General features: G+C 38.4%; 1 protein-coding gene across 1 annotated transcript in view; it reads right to left on the bottom strand.

The window, feature by feature from the left end:
• Positions 1-9,972: 9,972 nt before the first annotated feature.
• Positions 9,973-16,059, bottom strand: part of ADGRG7 (adhesion G protein-coupled receptor G7) — a 59,170-nt gene continuing 53,083 nt past the window's right edge. Inside the window, 1 exon segment of the mRNA XM_027103487.1 lies at positions 9,973-10,657. Within this exon segment, the coding sequence (XP_026959288.1) occupies positions 10,397-10,657 (261 nt within the window). The 3' untranslated portion in view covers positions 9,973-10,396.

The following is a 16,059-nucleotide window of genomic DNA, read 5'->3' as shown; positions in this document are numbered from 1 at the left end:
CTGACTCTGCGTTCTAGAGCCTGTGAGCCACAACTACCGAAGTCCACGCGCTTAGAGCCTGTGCTCCACAACAAAAGAAGCCACAGCAATGAGAAGCCCGTGCACCGCAACGAAGAGTAGAAGAGTAGCCCCCACTCACCGCATCTAGAGAAAGCCCACAAGAAGCAACGAAGACCCAACGCAGCCAAAAAATTAATTAAAAAATTAATTTAAAAAGAAAAGATTTTGCCTCTTGCTGTCCAGCTGAATGTAGGCTTACAATATTGTGATTGGGCATGAAATCAAGGATATTTCAGTTTAGTAATATGTCATATGAGTGCAGGCCATTAGCATCTGAGTTTGTCAAATTGCCCCCTTTAGGTTATAAACACATTTATAACCAAAACCTTATCCTATGCATTTTCTTGTTTCAGCTGAATACTAAATTGTCCACTGAAACTTGTGACCTTTCCTGTTCCTGATCCTATATAACAATTACATTTTAAAAATTAATTTCAGAGCATAATGAACAGCTGAAACTCAACACCCAACCCAAAGATTAGAACATTACCCATAAATTATATCTCCCTTTGTGCTGCTCTCCCATGTGGCATTCAATGAATATCTGTTGAGTCAGTGAAATAGTTACTGCTGTTTCTGTAATGTGCCACAGTCGCTGATGATACAGATCTCTGTACTTAGGCTCTCAATAAATGCAGGTGATAACGAGCCAGAGAGCAGTAGCCTGAATTGAGCTACTTACCACCCTTACCAAGAACACCATTTCTCCCACTGTATGTGTAGACATTGATTTTAGTTACTGCTGCCTTTCGTTAGAGAAACCAGAAAGTCTAAGTTATATAACTGCCACTTCCTAACCACTTTGGTAACATTTATTGGGATAAGCATCAATCAAACCACTGAGAAGATTGTTCTAGGAATTCTGTAAGTAAGCACACCTTTAAAGTGCTGCTGGTCAAAAAACACCTTACCCTCTTTCTTGTGTGTGTGGAGTTTAGAAAAGTACTGAACCAGAGTAAATTGAACTTCACGATCACCTGGCCCTCTGCCCTATGTCCAGGTGAACTTGTTTTGAAATGAACACCAAGAATCAGAAATGTGAAAGGTGGAAATATGTGAAGAAAGGAGAAGCAGTAAGGAAAGACCTTTGGCTTTGCCTGTAGCAAGGGGAGAAATGAGAACTCTACATTTGAAGGTTACTGCCCAAGTTTCACAGACATCTGAAGAAGGGTTACAGTTGTATTGTGTGTGTATTTTGAGAGATGCAGTCAACTCATTTACCTACCACCTGCTCTTTCTCCCCGAAAGTCTGTGTGGCTAGCACTCTTCAAATAGAAGTGGAAAAATCCTAAGAATGAAAAAGGGAGATTCTCCGACTGATGGGAAGTGGGACAAAGATTAGGAGCCTTGTAAGCAAATTGGATGAAACCTCTGTTTCATCATGTTCTCCTTTAGCAGGTAGTGTAAATCATTTTGAAAGTTTCAATCATCTCAGCTACTCTCAGGGGAACCAAAAAAATAACGTTAAGTTCCTCTTAGGGTGAGAATTTCATGAGAAGTTACGTCCCTCCCTGAGAGTCAGCTCTGTTGTAGCAGTCTGCTAAATAAGAGAACTCCAAACAGAAGGGGAAATTCATGAGGACCACATAGGGGCCGGTTGGTCAGGTGAGCCTCCCCACGACTGGCCATAAAGATCTGTTTGTGTAAACAAAGGGAGCTGCTACCCCATGCAGAAATAATAAAGGAGAAAAGAATGATATTCTTACTGTGTACCTCTGAGTGAGTCATTCTCAGCACCAGCTAAGCAAAATGTTTAGTCTGTCCTACCAGCTGCACATCCACTGAGAACCAAAAATGCCTTTGCCTTACCATGGGGCTCTACATCCACCTCTCTTTAGAGAAATTGCTCCTTGAAGGCAGTTCTTTCTAGATTTTATATCCCTAGAGTCTGGCTCCTCCTAGGTATTCAATATATATTTATTGAATGAAAGAATAAAAATTAAGTTCCACACCATTTTATAGAGCAAGCTTCCAGAAACAGAGAGCAGCCATCAGTGGTGAGTTCCTAGCTCCCTAGAAGTACGGGATTTCTTCTCTGAGTAGTCTTAAATTGTTCACTTTTCTTCATTTATGTCTCCTGAAGACAGTGTTGAGTTACTTCTGTTCACTCTGTCAGAGTTTACATTGAAAGACTAATGCCACAAGATATACAAGGAGATCTCACAACTTTTGATTGAGTAGCTTTTTTTAGCTCTTTTAAGAGATCTAGATGTCAGATTCTAGAAATCATGCCTGTCAAATCGAACTCTGGGTACTTGGCGCCTCTCACATCTCTGATCTAACATTTATGCCAATGATCCTGCTTTCAGTCCCTCCATATAAATATATAATTAAACAGGACATTCTCAAAAAGTGATTTCAATGAAGAAAAACTTACTCATAATAAAAATGCAAAATAAAATCACAATGAGATGATGTTTCACATATTAGATAAAATTTTATAAGACTTTACAGAAAAGGGTATGGCAAAAGAGACATTCATACTTTGCTGTGGGGCATAAATTGAAATAAACTATTTAAAAGGTGGTATGGTAATAGTCATCAGCAACTAAAATACCCAACCCTATATGACACAGCAGTCCTACTTTTAGGGTACCAGTGAAATCCTTGCATGTGAGAACACAGATACCCATCAATGTGTTATTTTCAAGTAAAAGACTATAGAGCAGTTAAAAGAAATGTGCACACACACAGTTCAATCTCAAAAACATTTTATCAAGTCATAAAAGCAAGTTTCAGAAAGTTATGTTACAATGCAGAAAAATGTTAACGTAGTAGCCTGAGAACACTATTCTTAGAAAGACCTGCTTGCAAGGTGGGAATTTGGAGCATTCCCACTATTCTTTGGCAAGAATGGTGCATTGTGCCTAAACTGTACGAACAACGTGGTTTATGCTGGACACCTGCTTGCTTTCTGGGAGTCTGGAATTTTTGTACATGCCAGGCAGAGTGCACCTCTGTGACGTGTCCTGAGTAAAACCTGGGCACTGAGTCGCCAATGATTTTCCCTGGTATACAGCATCTCATTGCTGGAGGAATTAAGCACATCCTGCGTGACCACACTGAAAGAGAACTTTCGGAAGCTTGTGCCTGGTTTCCTCTAGACTTCAACTCATGCAAATTCTTCCTTTGCTAATTTTGCTTCACATTGTTTTCCTGCTATATATCATAGCCATAAATATGACTTCATGCTGAACTTTATGAGTGCTCGTAGTGAATCATTGAACCTGGGGGTGTTCCTGGGGACCACCAAATCTGTTCCCTATACCAGTTATGTAAAAAAGAGAAGAAAAAAGCACACACACAAGACTATGAATTTCTCTGGGTATACAATTTTTTGTATATCTATTTCTTAAAATTTGGAAGGATACACAGCAAACTTATTACAGTGGTTAACTCTGGCGAGAAGGGGAAGGAAAAGGAGATGAAGGGGCTGGGACTTTGACTCTATCTGGCATGCTCTAATTTATTTCCTTTTTTTTTTAAGGAATATACTCATGTAATATGTAGGTGAAAAAAATGCTTTAAGTTGATTTAAAAGTAATTTCAGCCTGCATTTAGAGTCACAAAATTTTAGAGCTGGTACAGAATTTAGAATTTACCTAGTCCTGCCCATTACAAAGGTAGAGCCTAGGCTTATGCCCAGAGAGGCAAATGTCTTGCTTCAAGTCACATAACTTGTAGCTGGGACCACAACTCCCAGTCCAGAATGCTGCCCTAGTCTGCTATTACTTGGTAAGTACTATGGCAGAATAATCAATCTTCTTTTTTTGTTATTGCAAAGGTCCAGAAGGTCTCAATTGTTATATCATGATTTCATAATACCTTATATCAAAGTTCAGCAAATTATCAGTGTCATACTTCCACGTGTAACAAAACTCTACTGGAAGAAGATAAGAATTGGACTATAGTTCCCTGGAAAATATAACTTTTAAGAGATAACAGCATTAGATCATACCACTCTGCTTTGCTTTTATTTTTTTGTTCCTCTTCTTTGTTAAAATAGAGGGCTAACATATCAAGCAATGGGATTTTTCAGAAACATGGTCAGTAGCTTGAAAAAAGGATTTATGACCTATTTCTACTTTTTGAAACAATTCAAAAATCAGGACTTTAAATACTAACTCCCCTATATTGCTATTGAGAGTATAAAATGGCAAAACTACTTTGGAAAACTGTTTGGCAGTTTCCTATATAGTTAAATATACACTTACTCTACGACTCAGCAATTACACTATACTAGACATTTCAAGAGAAAACATATCCACACAAAGACTTGTAGAAGAACGGTTACATCAGTTTTTTGTTTTTTTTTTTTTTTTTTTGCAGTATGCGGTGTTCTCACGGCTGTGGCCTCTCCCGTTGCGGAGCACAGGCCCCAGACGCACAGGCCCAGCGGCCACAGGCCCACGGGCCCAGCCACTCCGCAGCATGCGGGATTCTCCCAGACTGGGGCACGAACCCATGTCCCCTGCATCGGCAGGCGGACTCTCAACCACTGCGCCACCAGGGAAGCCCCGGTTATATCAGTTTTATTCATGATTTTCAAAACCTGGAAATGACCAAATGTTCCTCAACTAGTGAATACATAAACAAAACATGATCTATCCAAACAACTGAATTCTACTCAGCAATGAAAAGCAAACCACTGATACAAACAACATAGACGAATCCCAAAAACACTATGCTGGATGAAAGAAGCCAGACTCGAAAGACGATATGGTCCCATTCACATGGCAATCTAGAACAAGCAAAACTAATACATGGTGGTAGAAAGCAGACCAGTGGTTGCCTGGAGCTGGGACAGGTGAAGGGTTTAACTGGGACGGGGCGCATTACAGAGTGAAGGATATGTTCTTAATCTTGTTTAGGATGCTTTCACAGGTGTACACATTTGTTAAAACTCATCTAATTATACACTTAAAATGGGTGCATTTTGTTGCATATAAATTATATGGCAATGAAGTTAATTTTAAAAGTAAAAAAAAAAGAAGGAAACAAAACAAAATTGACTCCAATAACCAAAATTAAGGAAAATCACTCCAATATTTAAAAGAAAAAAAACAGTCTTCAGTGACCCACTTATGAGACTGAAGATTCCTATGCTGCATTGAGTCTCTTTGTATATACATAGCATTGTATAACTTTGAGGTAACATTGAGCATTACACATGACTGTTTACACTGAGCAGACTAGCAGGTATGGTTGTGAACATAAGCGTTTCCAAATGTGATTGCTTTTTTGTTCATTCAAAATAGTTTGCTCTCTCATTTGGTAATACAGTCAGGTGGACATTTTCACAAAAACTTATCAATACCAATTTCAAGTAGTGTTGGAAGAATTGTGTTTTTCCCAAGAAGTGTGTGTTTGTTGTTTAATTGGTAAGAGGTATGTGACTTGTGTGATCATATTTCCCTATTTATGTTGGGTGTTAGGAAGCTTATGGTCAAATCTGTAGCCCACTCCTAGCAAAAATGCGAGCTCATATGACATGTTCCTTGGGTACTAATAACATACCTCTCTTCTTACTTTCTGCTCCTATGATTATTTTCTCTTCCTCCTGATTTCCTTACTTAGTTTTTCAGCAACTTTTACATTTTTTTCAAATACACATTTTAATAGGTTACCTATATGTAAATGAAGTAATACAGATGATGCATATGTAACATTTGAATCTCTCTGAGGTTTTTGTGTGTGTTAACAAATAATTGCTAATCTTCTCCAAGATTTACTGTTTTATTTTTAAGAAAAGGTGGATGGACACAAAGAGACACAAAGCATGTTTAAGAGGAAAAAATAACTCTGTCATGGAACCCCACCCAACTGCTGTATGATCTAATATAGGGTGAGAGATGGCAAGTGTCTGTCATATGTGATTCCGTTGGCCTCGGTTGACATATTTATGCCCCTGTTCTTCATTTTAGAAGATTTTACATAATCCCTAAGATATTCCTTAACACAAAACAAAAAATACTCTGCCTGTATGAAGACATTTAAACTCAAGAAATGCTAAATGCTCCATAAATCTTTTGGATATTTTGAATCAAATGCAGAGTGAACATTTCATTATATTAAAAAGAAAGGAAAACAGGGACTTCCCTGGTAGCACAGTGGTTAAGAATCTGCCTGCCAATGCAGGGGTCCAGGAAGATCCCACATGCCATAGAGCAACTAAGACTGTGCACCACAACTACTAAGCCTGCTCTCTAGAGCCCACGTGCCGCAACTACTGAGCCCATGTGCCACAACTACTGAAGCCCACACACCTAGAGCCAGTGTTCCGCAACAAAAGAAGCCACCGCAATGAGAAGCCCGCTCACCGCAACTAGAGAAAACCGGCGCGCAGCAACAAAGACCTGACACAACCAAAATTAAATAAATAAATATTTTTTAAAAAAGGAAAACAATAAACTGAGGAAAAATATTGTCACGAAATGTAATAGTTAATGGGCTAATAACCATAATAGAAAAGAATTCATACAAATTTATGAGGAAAAAAACAGTTCAATTGATAAATGGACAATGCATATAAATAATTAAAAAAATAAAATACCAAAGTAAACTATACAAAAACCTGCTTATGGTAACTTCAAATGTTGGTGACACTATAAATTAATGTAATGTTGTCAAGACAATATAGTAATATATACAAGGAACCTAAACAAATGTTCATACTTTTGACATGCTTAACATCATCCTGAGAATTTATCTGCAGGAAATAATTTAAAAGAAAGGAACAAAACTATATGTACCAGTTTATTAATCATATGTCACTACAATATTAAAAATTGAAATGATCTAGACATCCAATAACAGAACAACTTAGTAACTTATGATATATTATGCAATCAATTATTATAAGAACTGGGAAATTGTAACTAAAAATCAGAATAAAATTTCATTTACTGTAATTAATTATTTAAATTCTTATGTATTCAAACAAAGAGTATAAGGGAACATGGAAAAACAGACATTATTGATAGGTCAGGGAATTACGGATTTTTCTTTCTTGAAAAAGATAATTTATAAATATCTTCTAAAATTGCCATAACACGGCTAGTACAATGTTTTAAAAATGTGACCAGGAAGCCTTTTCCTCTCTTAGTAACTGGCCCCTCCCCCTACAGCCCCATGTTTCCCACCCCACCCCCGGGGATGGAACCAATCCTGGTGGCTCTGTCTTGCACCTCATCTAGGGAGCCAGGTACTGAAGATCCCAGGGTAACATTAAAGAGGTTCCACAGGGCTAGAGAGCTCCAGTGGTTGACAGGCTGGTATGATCCAGTCGGCACTTTTAGCCCAGGTTTCCCAAGCATTGGCAAAGAATGCCAAGCTCTTCTGAATGAGGCAATGACAAACTGATAGCAATGAGCTTGAGAATGATCTCCCTTTGTTGGTAACATAAAAAAAGAGGCAACATGAACTTCAAAATGGAAAGGGTAAGAGAAAAAGCAATCCAGACTCTGACAATTAAGCTCTGAACTGTTAAGACCCAGGAAAGGAAACCCAAAGGTTAGGATGGTTGTTCCCTGAAGAAACGACATGTTCTACCACAACCGAAAAGGATATAGGGGTACAGTTATCACACACAATATATCAGAAACAGGAAACGTTGGCCCCATGTAATATCATGAAAACCAGTTCTGCAGTACTCTGAGTCTTCCTTTCCTGAAATTTTCTTTTTAAGTAAAATCATGCTTCAGCTCCTAGAGTCCCTGTCCTTGCTCCTCAACTTCAAAGGCACCAAAAAATTTCTTGCTTTCCTTACCCACCCCATTCAAACCCTGCTCAGACAAGGATCTAACAGGCTTATTCAGAGGCAGGGAACTGATTGATAAGCCTGCAAGCAGTTGTTGTCCCATGAGGCACTTGTATTTTGTCAGGAGATATAGTGGAAACGCCTCCACGTTTTGCTGCCAGCATCCCATCCTTGGTGTAACTGTCCACTCTCCACTCCAGGATATCCTATCAAACAGGTCATCCCCTATCCCTCCACTTCACAGTGAGTATGTGACTCAGGCTGGATCAATATTCCCTGGACACAGTGCCTGTGGGCACATGACTCATCAAGGTGTACCAGTTCTTTGGTCCTTTCTTCTCGCTGCCCCTGCTTTGCTCTGTATCAGAAGGGACTGAGCCCCACAGGTTCCTGGCTCAACTGGCTTCTGGCTGGCTGCGGCCCATGGGAGACACTGATGGGAAGTTGCAGGGCAGGAGGAAGGGGATGCCAGCGGCCAGTGTCCGACCATGAAAACCCAATATGAGGATGAAGCCAAACACAGAAGGACAAAGAGCCAGGAAACAGGGAGAGAAAAAGAGAACTGACATATTCTTTGAACTCATTTCATTTGAACTCTAGACCTAAAGTTAGTGTTATCATATATTTTGTGTCCCAAACAAGGACACTTGAGAGTAAAAGGGGCTGTTGGTAATACTTGAATCAGGACAACAGGCACAAATTGGGACCGGCTCAGGCAAACCAGAACGTGTTCACCCTACCTAAAACCAACTCATCCCTTGCACTTTACAATGAATTGAACCATTAAACTCTCTGACTCTTAACCTAATCTGACTTGGATCTCTATCACTAAACTAAAAGATTCCAGACCAGTGCATGAGGTAAAGGCTTAAATCAAGAGAATTATTTCCAAGAGGTAGGATTTCAGGGTTGGCAGGGGAATAGCAATGTCCACCTGACTTAGCTTCCACAGTATGTGTGTGGAGCTTGTACATTTATGGTAGAGCCATTCCAGGAACATTATGTGAAATTTTGGTTGCTATACCCCCCAAAGTGCTGAAAAAAAGTACAAAGAAAACTAAAACCACGAAGGGAACACAAATATTTCACCCTCAGGCTAAATGTGTCTCTTTGGTGATTTTTTTTTCACATTTAAAGTGGCCTTTACTTAAGGTTTATTTTAATCTGAATATAAATTCCAGGACATAAAGTAAGTCAACCACATCTTGTAATTGTCCCAAAGTCAAGTCCCTATCTAGGGATGGCACTATAACACCACTAAAAACACTAACCTCTGAGAATTGCTTTACTTCTATATTCTCTTCCTTTTACTTTTTTCCATTATCCTGTAAGGTCTCAATTATACTACAGATGAAATATGCTCTTGGCTCGCCTAGAAATCTAACAGTCATTTACAGCCATTTCTATATAAAAAAACACATGTTCTTTAGAGCGTGGTAAGAAGAGTATGCCACAGCTCACATGACATTTGTTAGTCCCTTAGTTCAGTGCACTCACAGCAGCTGCCTAGTTTATGACAAAACAGAACACAGCAATTCAAAGACTATCTCCTAAGTCCAGTGGGAGTGCTCCCCAAATCAGTGGAGGTCATTTTTTATTTAGGAAGCCATTAATAATTTAAGTGTTTGAAACTCCATGAGCGGCTTGATCTTTTAAAAGCCATAAGGGGTGATTGTGGCTAACTTTTCATTTTTTGAGCCTCACTGTCATTTCATCAATAAAAGGGTAAATATAGCAAGAACCGGAAGGAAATATTCAGAGGCTTTAGCAACGAGCTAATTCTTCTATGTCTCACTTCCCATTTCTCATGGGGTCAATTCCTCTGGTCATAAAATATGCTTTTTTAACAGGAAAAAAAAATACTTTCCAGAGGTTAAATTGGTGCAAAATTCTTAATTGGAAATAAGAGTATAAGCACATACAAATTTAAAATATTCACAGATTAAAAGTATGATTCAGGGGCTTCCCTAGTGGCGCAGTCGTTGAGAGTCCGCCTGCCGATGCAGGGGACACGGGTTCGTGCCCCAGTCCGGGAAGATCCCACATGCCGCGCAGCGGCTGGGCCCGTGAGCCATGGATGCTGAGCCTGAGCGTCCGGAGCCTGTCCTCCGCAACGGGAGAGGCCACAACAGTGAGAGGCCCGCATACTGCAAAAAAAAAAAAAAAAGTATGATACATACAAGCTACTCCCTTCAGCGTTCACCAAGAGTCCTTTTGTTCTGGAGGGTAAATTTTTCTCCTCATGTCCTTTCTAGTAAACAGTAAAAGAATTTTTTAGGTTCTATATTTTTATCAAACTTTGTCACGTAGACTTTATGATGTACGGAGCAATGATTATCTTGAAAGCTGAGTGGCATTCTTCACTTCATTGGAGTAAGAATCTATTGAATAACAGAAAAACTACCAAATTCACTATCCCTGATGATAATAAACAACAGGTTTTACCTGATTCTTAACCTTAAGCAAAATATACTGAGGGAGACTTTGAGAAGACTGGGTAATAAAGGAAGGAAATAGAAAAAGTGAAACACATGAGTTGAATAAAAAGAGGACCACAAAAGGTAACAGTTTTCCTGTCTAGATGCTTGGGTTTTCTTGGTCACTTTCAGACGATGCCATTTCCTTGGTAAGTATAGATGGCTCCAGCAGCCAAGAGTGTTCATTTAGGGCTAGTAATGACCTGAGCATGTTATACATCCTTACATACAGCCTCAGTGGGGTCACTGATGGCAGCACTTTCACCCTCCCAGCAGTTAACGACAATGATTTCAACACTTCGGAAGCTTTACTCTGGAAGATTTTTGTTCTGACAGTGTGGAGGATAAAAATTTGCAATCCCTGGCAGGCAGAATAAAAGTTTAATATTAGATAAGTCTTGAGATACAGAATAAGGGAAGAAATTGTATTTCACCCTGCCACCCAACCTTCTTCATGTACAGGAACCTGAGTTTACCAGTCAGCAGCTGCTGTGTACTTTTTTGTCTAAGAGGGTTAGGGCAATATTCTTCTCATATCTGAAGTGCTATACGTAAGTAGTAGAGTTAAGAGACCTGAATTCAGGTCCCCATTTGCCACATGTTGGCTGTGCAACTGGGAGGCTTTTTTTCCTCCTGACACCAACCAATTCTGACACCAACTGGGTGTCCTACAATTTAATTCAATTCTGACACTAACTACTCAGAGTTCGTGTCAGACCCTACAGGTGAAGGGTTCAGTCCCACAAGACTGCCCTCACTAGTGGTGCCAGTAACAGGTATTAGGAGTATTAGGTCCCCAGGCTATCCACACTTCTGTCCAACGTGCCTATTGCCTCCCCACTTCAGGTTTGATAATTTGCTGAAAAGACTCACAGAACTCACTCAGGAAAGAGTTTTACTTACTATTACTTGTTTATTATAAAGGGTACAACTCAGGAACAGCCAAACAGAAGAGATTACAGTGCAAGAGCATGGAGCTTCCATGCCCTCTCTGAGTGTGTTACCCTCCCAGCACTTTAATCTGTTCACCAACATGCAAGCTCTCCAAACCCCTTCTTTTAGGGGTTTTTATAAAGGTTTCATTACATAGTTGTGATTGATTAAATCATTAGCTGTTGGCAAATGACTCAATATCCAACCCCTCTCCCACTCCTGGAGATTGTGGAGTGGGCTAGAAGTTCCAAGCTTCTAATCAAGCCTTGGTCTTTCTGGTGACCAACCAGCCTCCATACTGAAGCAATCTGGGGGCCTCAGCGACTGGTCATCTTATCAGCATGCAAAAAACACTCATCACTCCGGGGAGTCCAAGGATCAAAGGAACTGTGTGCCAGGAACTGAGGACAAAGACCAAATATTAATTTTTTAGTATACCACAGTAACTTTGCTCTTTTTCTGATGTCTATGATCTTTGATTTCCTAATGGGGCAGATTGACTATGGGTTACCTAATTCTTCTTACAGTTCCAACATTCTATGATTCTACATTTTTGGAGTTTTGGTAAAATAACTAGAAGTTTGGTATATTTAAGGACAAAAAAAATTTTTAAGCACTTCTACTCATTGCTTTTCTGTACGTTACATATGAAGACCAGATGTGCACAAGTAATTAACCCACAAAAGACTGAACACTATTTTCTATACATTTTTTAAATGTATAGAACCACTTATTGCAGTCCTATTAATGCCAGACACTTGCTTTTCCTTCAATATTCATCATTTAATCCTTCTCATTTAGTCCTAACTTCAACGCTATAAAATAAGCTTCATTACCCCATGTTACAGATAAGGAAACTATAGCTCAGACAAATTAAGTAAGTTGCCTAAAATTATCCAACCAGTAATCAGAGTCTGGAATTAAAATGTATGTTTGGCTCCAAAACTCCTCTATCCAATACACTACTCTGTCTCTTGCTTGTAACTGTAATAGAAAGATCATGTAAAGTGTATTACAGCATCTAAAAAACCCTGGTAATTCCTCATTAATATCCTTTGTGGAAAAACAGATTGAATAATATCTGCTGTTGAGTTGAGAATATTGTGCCAATCTTCATTTCTTGATTTGACACTGTTATACAAATCTTATTGGGAAAAGCTGGTCAAAGAGTACATGGGAACTCTTTACTATCTTTGCAACTTCTTGTGTAAGACTATTTCAAAATGAAAAAGTTATTTTTAAAAAAATCCATGGATGTCTCCCAGATTGGCATCTATTAGGCTCCAAGCCTTAAAAGGATTATTTCTAGAATCATATCCTATGAATACCGTTACAGACTTCTGGTTCTACGGTTCGATAACTCTGCGAGTTTGACTAATAAAATCAATACATATTGGCAAGGGATAGACTAGTTCTTTGGCCAAAAGCAGGAAGATTAACTTCATTGGGGTATCTACTCCCCTGAAGAAGGCCTTGACGACATAAGGAAGTTTTCAATGGGACATGGGTTTCAGGAGGACAAAAGTGGCTACTGGCCATCCTGATTGTTCAAGGGAGAGAAATTTGTTTTGGAGACATGAAAAATCTGGTCCCTAGAGAAGCATTCTCTTTGTGGAGTACACTAATTCACCTGGATTTTCCAGACTTTAAACTCTAAGGTAAAGATAAGACTGTAGAGAATTTCTGGTTGTACAATAATTAGGAAAAAACCTAGACCATGGAGAATCCATAAAGCTACCATCCTGAGGGACTCTGTCTGAATGGACTCCCAATATTTCCGTGCTCCCTAAAATCCCAAAGATGTTATCTGAAAAGACAAAACCTATGGGTCAAACTAATTCTCACTAGCACAAAGATCAAACTATACCTTTTAAGTAGTATCTGTAGCACTTAGTAAATGTTTATTAGAATTATAGATTATTCTAAAACTCGAAGGAGCCTTCCAGGTGAACTAAGCTAGTTGTTCCTATTCTTTAGTATACATAACAATCACCTGAAGATTCCTAGCTCTTAGCCCACAGGTTCTGACTGAGTTGGTAAGGGGTGAGGCCCAGGAATCAGCATTTTAACACATTATGTAAATTCTGATGTAGGCAATATTCAAGCTCACTTTGTAAAGCACTGTGTTAATGTTAACAGCCCCCCTTCATTTTATATTTTACATGCCTCACTCAGAAAGGATGTGTGACTTTCCTAAAATCATATGAATAATTAATTGTAGAGCTGGAAGACAGCTTAAATCTCCTGCCTTTTAGTCCAGCACTCTTGCCACATGGCCACCTTCAATTTTGCCACAAAGTATTAACATTTTGTAACAAGCCTCTATTTTGTAATATGCCTCTCCTGTGCATGCAGGAGAGAATATCCTTGCCTAGACCTTCTCTTAGATACTTTTCTAAATTACTGGTCATTCTAGGTGACAAATCCATGACTCAGCTGGCAATCCCAGACTAAGCTTACACTACTTATTGCCCTTCTGGGGAGTTTCCATTGGGTGTTGCAAACAGTAAAGGTCTGCCTTATATCCATTCAAATTTGGTGGCAGGCAGACATCTATTGTTTAATGGAGTTATTCTCAAAAAGCACTGGAGAGGGCTGCCTGAGTTAGAGGGTGAGATCCTACACACATTAAACCTGGTGGTAGCAATTCAGATAGTCAAGCAGCTCCCCACACTGCACTCCACAGGCTCTCCATCATTGTGGTCAAGCCAAAATGACTTAATGCCCTCCCCAATGATTTCCGTTTTGTATCAGACTTCCCTCCTCAATGATACTTGACCAGAGCCAGAAACAACCAACACTGAGACAATCATCAAATGCTATGGTTTTTTCACAAAATATTAGAGAAGTATAGCCCAACCCAATATCAAACTAGATGTTATCTACTGTGAAAGATACACACAAGTATGTTTCTTACACTAGAGAACTGATAATCTAGTTGAGGAGATGAGACTTGTACCCATAAAAAGTTAATTTTTGAGTACAAGGAAAAAAGGGACAAATGAACTTACAAAACTACAATAATGCTATTGTACTTGATAACAAATTTATTTATTTAATTCATAGTTGAATTAATAAATCTAGAATTAAAACCCATCATTTTAGGGACTTCCCTGGCAGTCTGGTGGTTAAGGCTGTGGTTCCAGTGCAGGGGGTGAGGGTTCGATCCCTGGTCTGGGAACAAGATCTCACATTCCACATAGTAAGCCCAATAAGTAAATAAATAAATACCTTCATTTTAAGGGATTAAAGGCTATAAGTGAATAATCTATGTGGATTGTACCAATGTCACTTTCCTGGGTTTTATTTATTTATTTTTGTAGGAAAATGTCTTTCTTTTATTTTTATTTATTTACTTTTTTTGCTGTTATAATTTTTTAATAGATCTATTATAGTTATATAAGGTGTTATCACTGGAAGAGCTGGGTGAAGTCTACATAGGAACTCTCTGTACTTTTTTGTTTTCTTTTTTGCGGTACGTGGGCCCTCTCACTGTTGTGGCCTCTCCCGTTGCGGAGCAACAGGCTCCGGACGCACAGGCTCAGCGGCCATGGCTCACGGGCCCAGCCGCTCCGCGGCATGTGGGATCTTCCCGGACCGGGGCACGAACCCACGTCCCCTGCATCGGCAGGCGGACTCTCAACCAGTGCGCCACCAGGGAAGCCCTCTGTACTATTTTTATAACTTCTTATGAGTTCAAAATTATTTCAAAAAATATTCTTATGGGTGATATAAGAGTGGGAAGAACCAAAAAAAAAAAATTCTGACCTTTCTCAGCCTTTTATCCACAACATAAAATCTCATTAAGTTTATAGAATTTCAATGAAAAAAAGATTATTGCCGAGAATTAAATGCCAAGCTAATCTAAGGTTCATGTGCCATGTTACCTAAAGAAAAATTATCAGCTAGGAAAGTCCTCATTAATATTTACTAACTATCTTTTAAACAATTACTCCAAAATATGCTATTATTAATGAGAAATTCATTAAAATGAAGAAGTCAAAATAACATAACAATCTAATAAAGAAGACTGGCAAAAGGCATTGAAACTATTTAAGTATAAGAAAATGCAGTTAGTACAATTATCAAACAAAATCCAACTATTATAAATATTTCTTGAAAGAAAATGTAGACAGTATAATTTAACAACAATAATTGTATGATAAATTTTACCAATAAAACCAGGAGACAAGAAGCAGCTAAACTGTGTTCATTTTACTATCTTTAAAAGGGAAGAATCCTATATATAAAATAGATAACTAATAAGGACCTACTGTATAGCACAGGGAACTCTACTCAATATTCTGTAATAACCTATATGTAAAGAATCTAAAAAAGAATGAATATATGTATATGTATAAATGATTCACTTTGCTGTACACCTGAAACGAACACAATGTTGTAAATCAACTATACTCCAACTTAAAAAAAAAAGGGGAGGAATCAATACATATTGTTTTACTTTGGAAGTTGAAAATTGTATCTTATAAATTATATTAATGTTTAATAAACAAAAATAATAATTAATGGGATGAAAATGTTCTAATTGGAGAAGGTTAAATAAAAGAAAATATAATTTATATGGCACAACATATAAAAAAAAGGAAGAAATCATGGATACATGTAAAAAAAGAAAATAAGATAACAGAATAAGATCAAACATACCAGTTTTGATAACCAATATTTAGCTATATAGATAAAAGTTTAACTTTTTAAATAAAATAGAAAAACAATGAGAAAATGATTTTAAAAACACAATCTGGGGACTCCCCTGGTTGCTAAGTGGTTAAGAATCCACCTGCCAATGCAGGGGACACAGGTTCGAGCCTG

This window comes from Aethalodelphis obliquidens, unplaced genomic scaffold (genome assembly GCF_003676395.1).
Source record: "Aethalodelphis obliquidens isolate GAN/ISIS:26980383/991018 unplaced genomic scaffold, ASM367639v1 scaffold1, whole genome shotgun sequence".
Taxonomy (NCBI): domain Eukaryota; kingdom Metazoa; phylum Chordata; class Mammalia; order Artiodactyla; family Delphinidae; genus Aethalodelphis; species Aethalodelphis obliquidens.
This window is presented reverse-complemented; position numbering and strand designations above follow the sequence as displayed.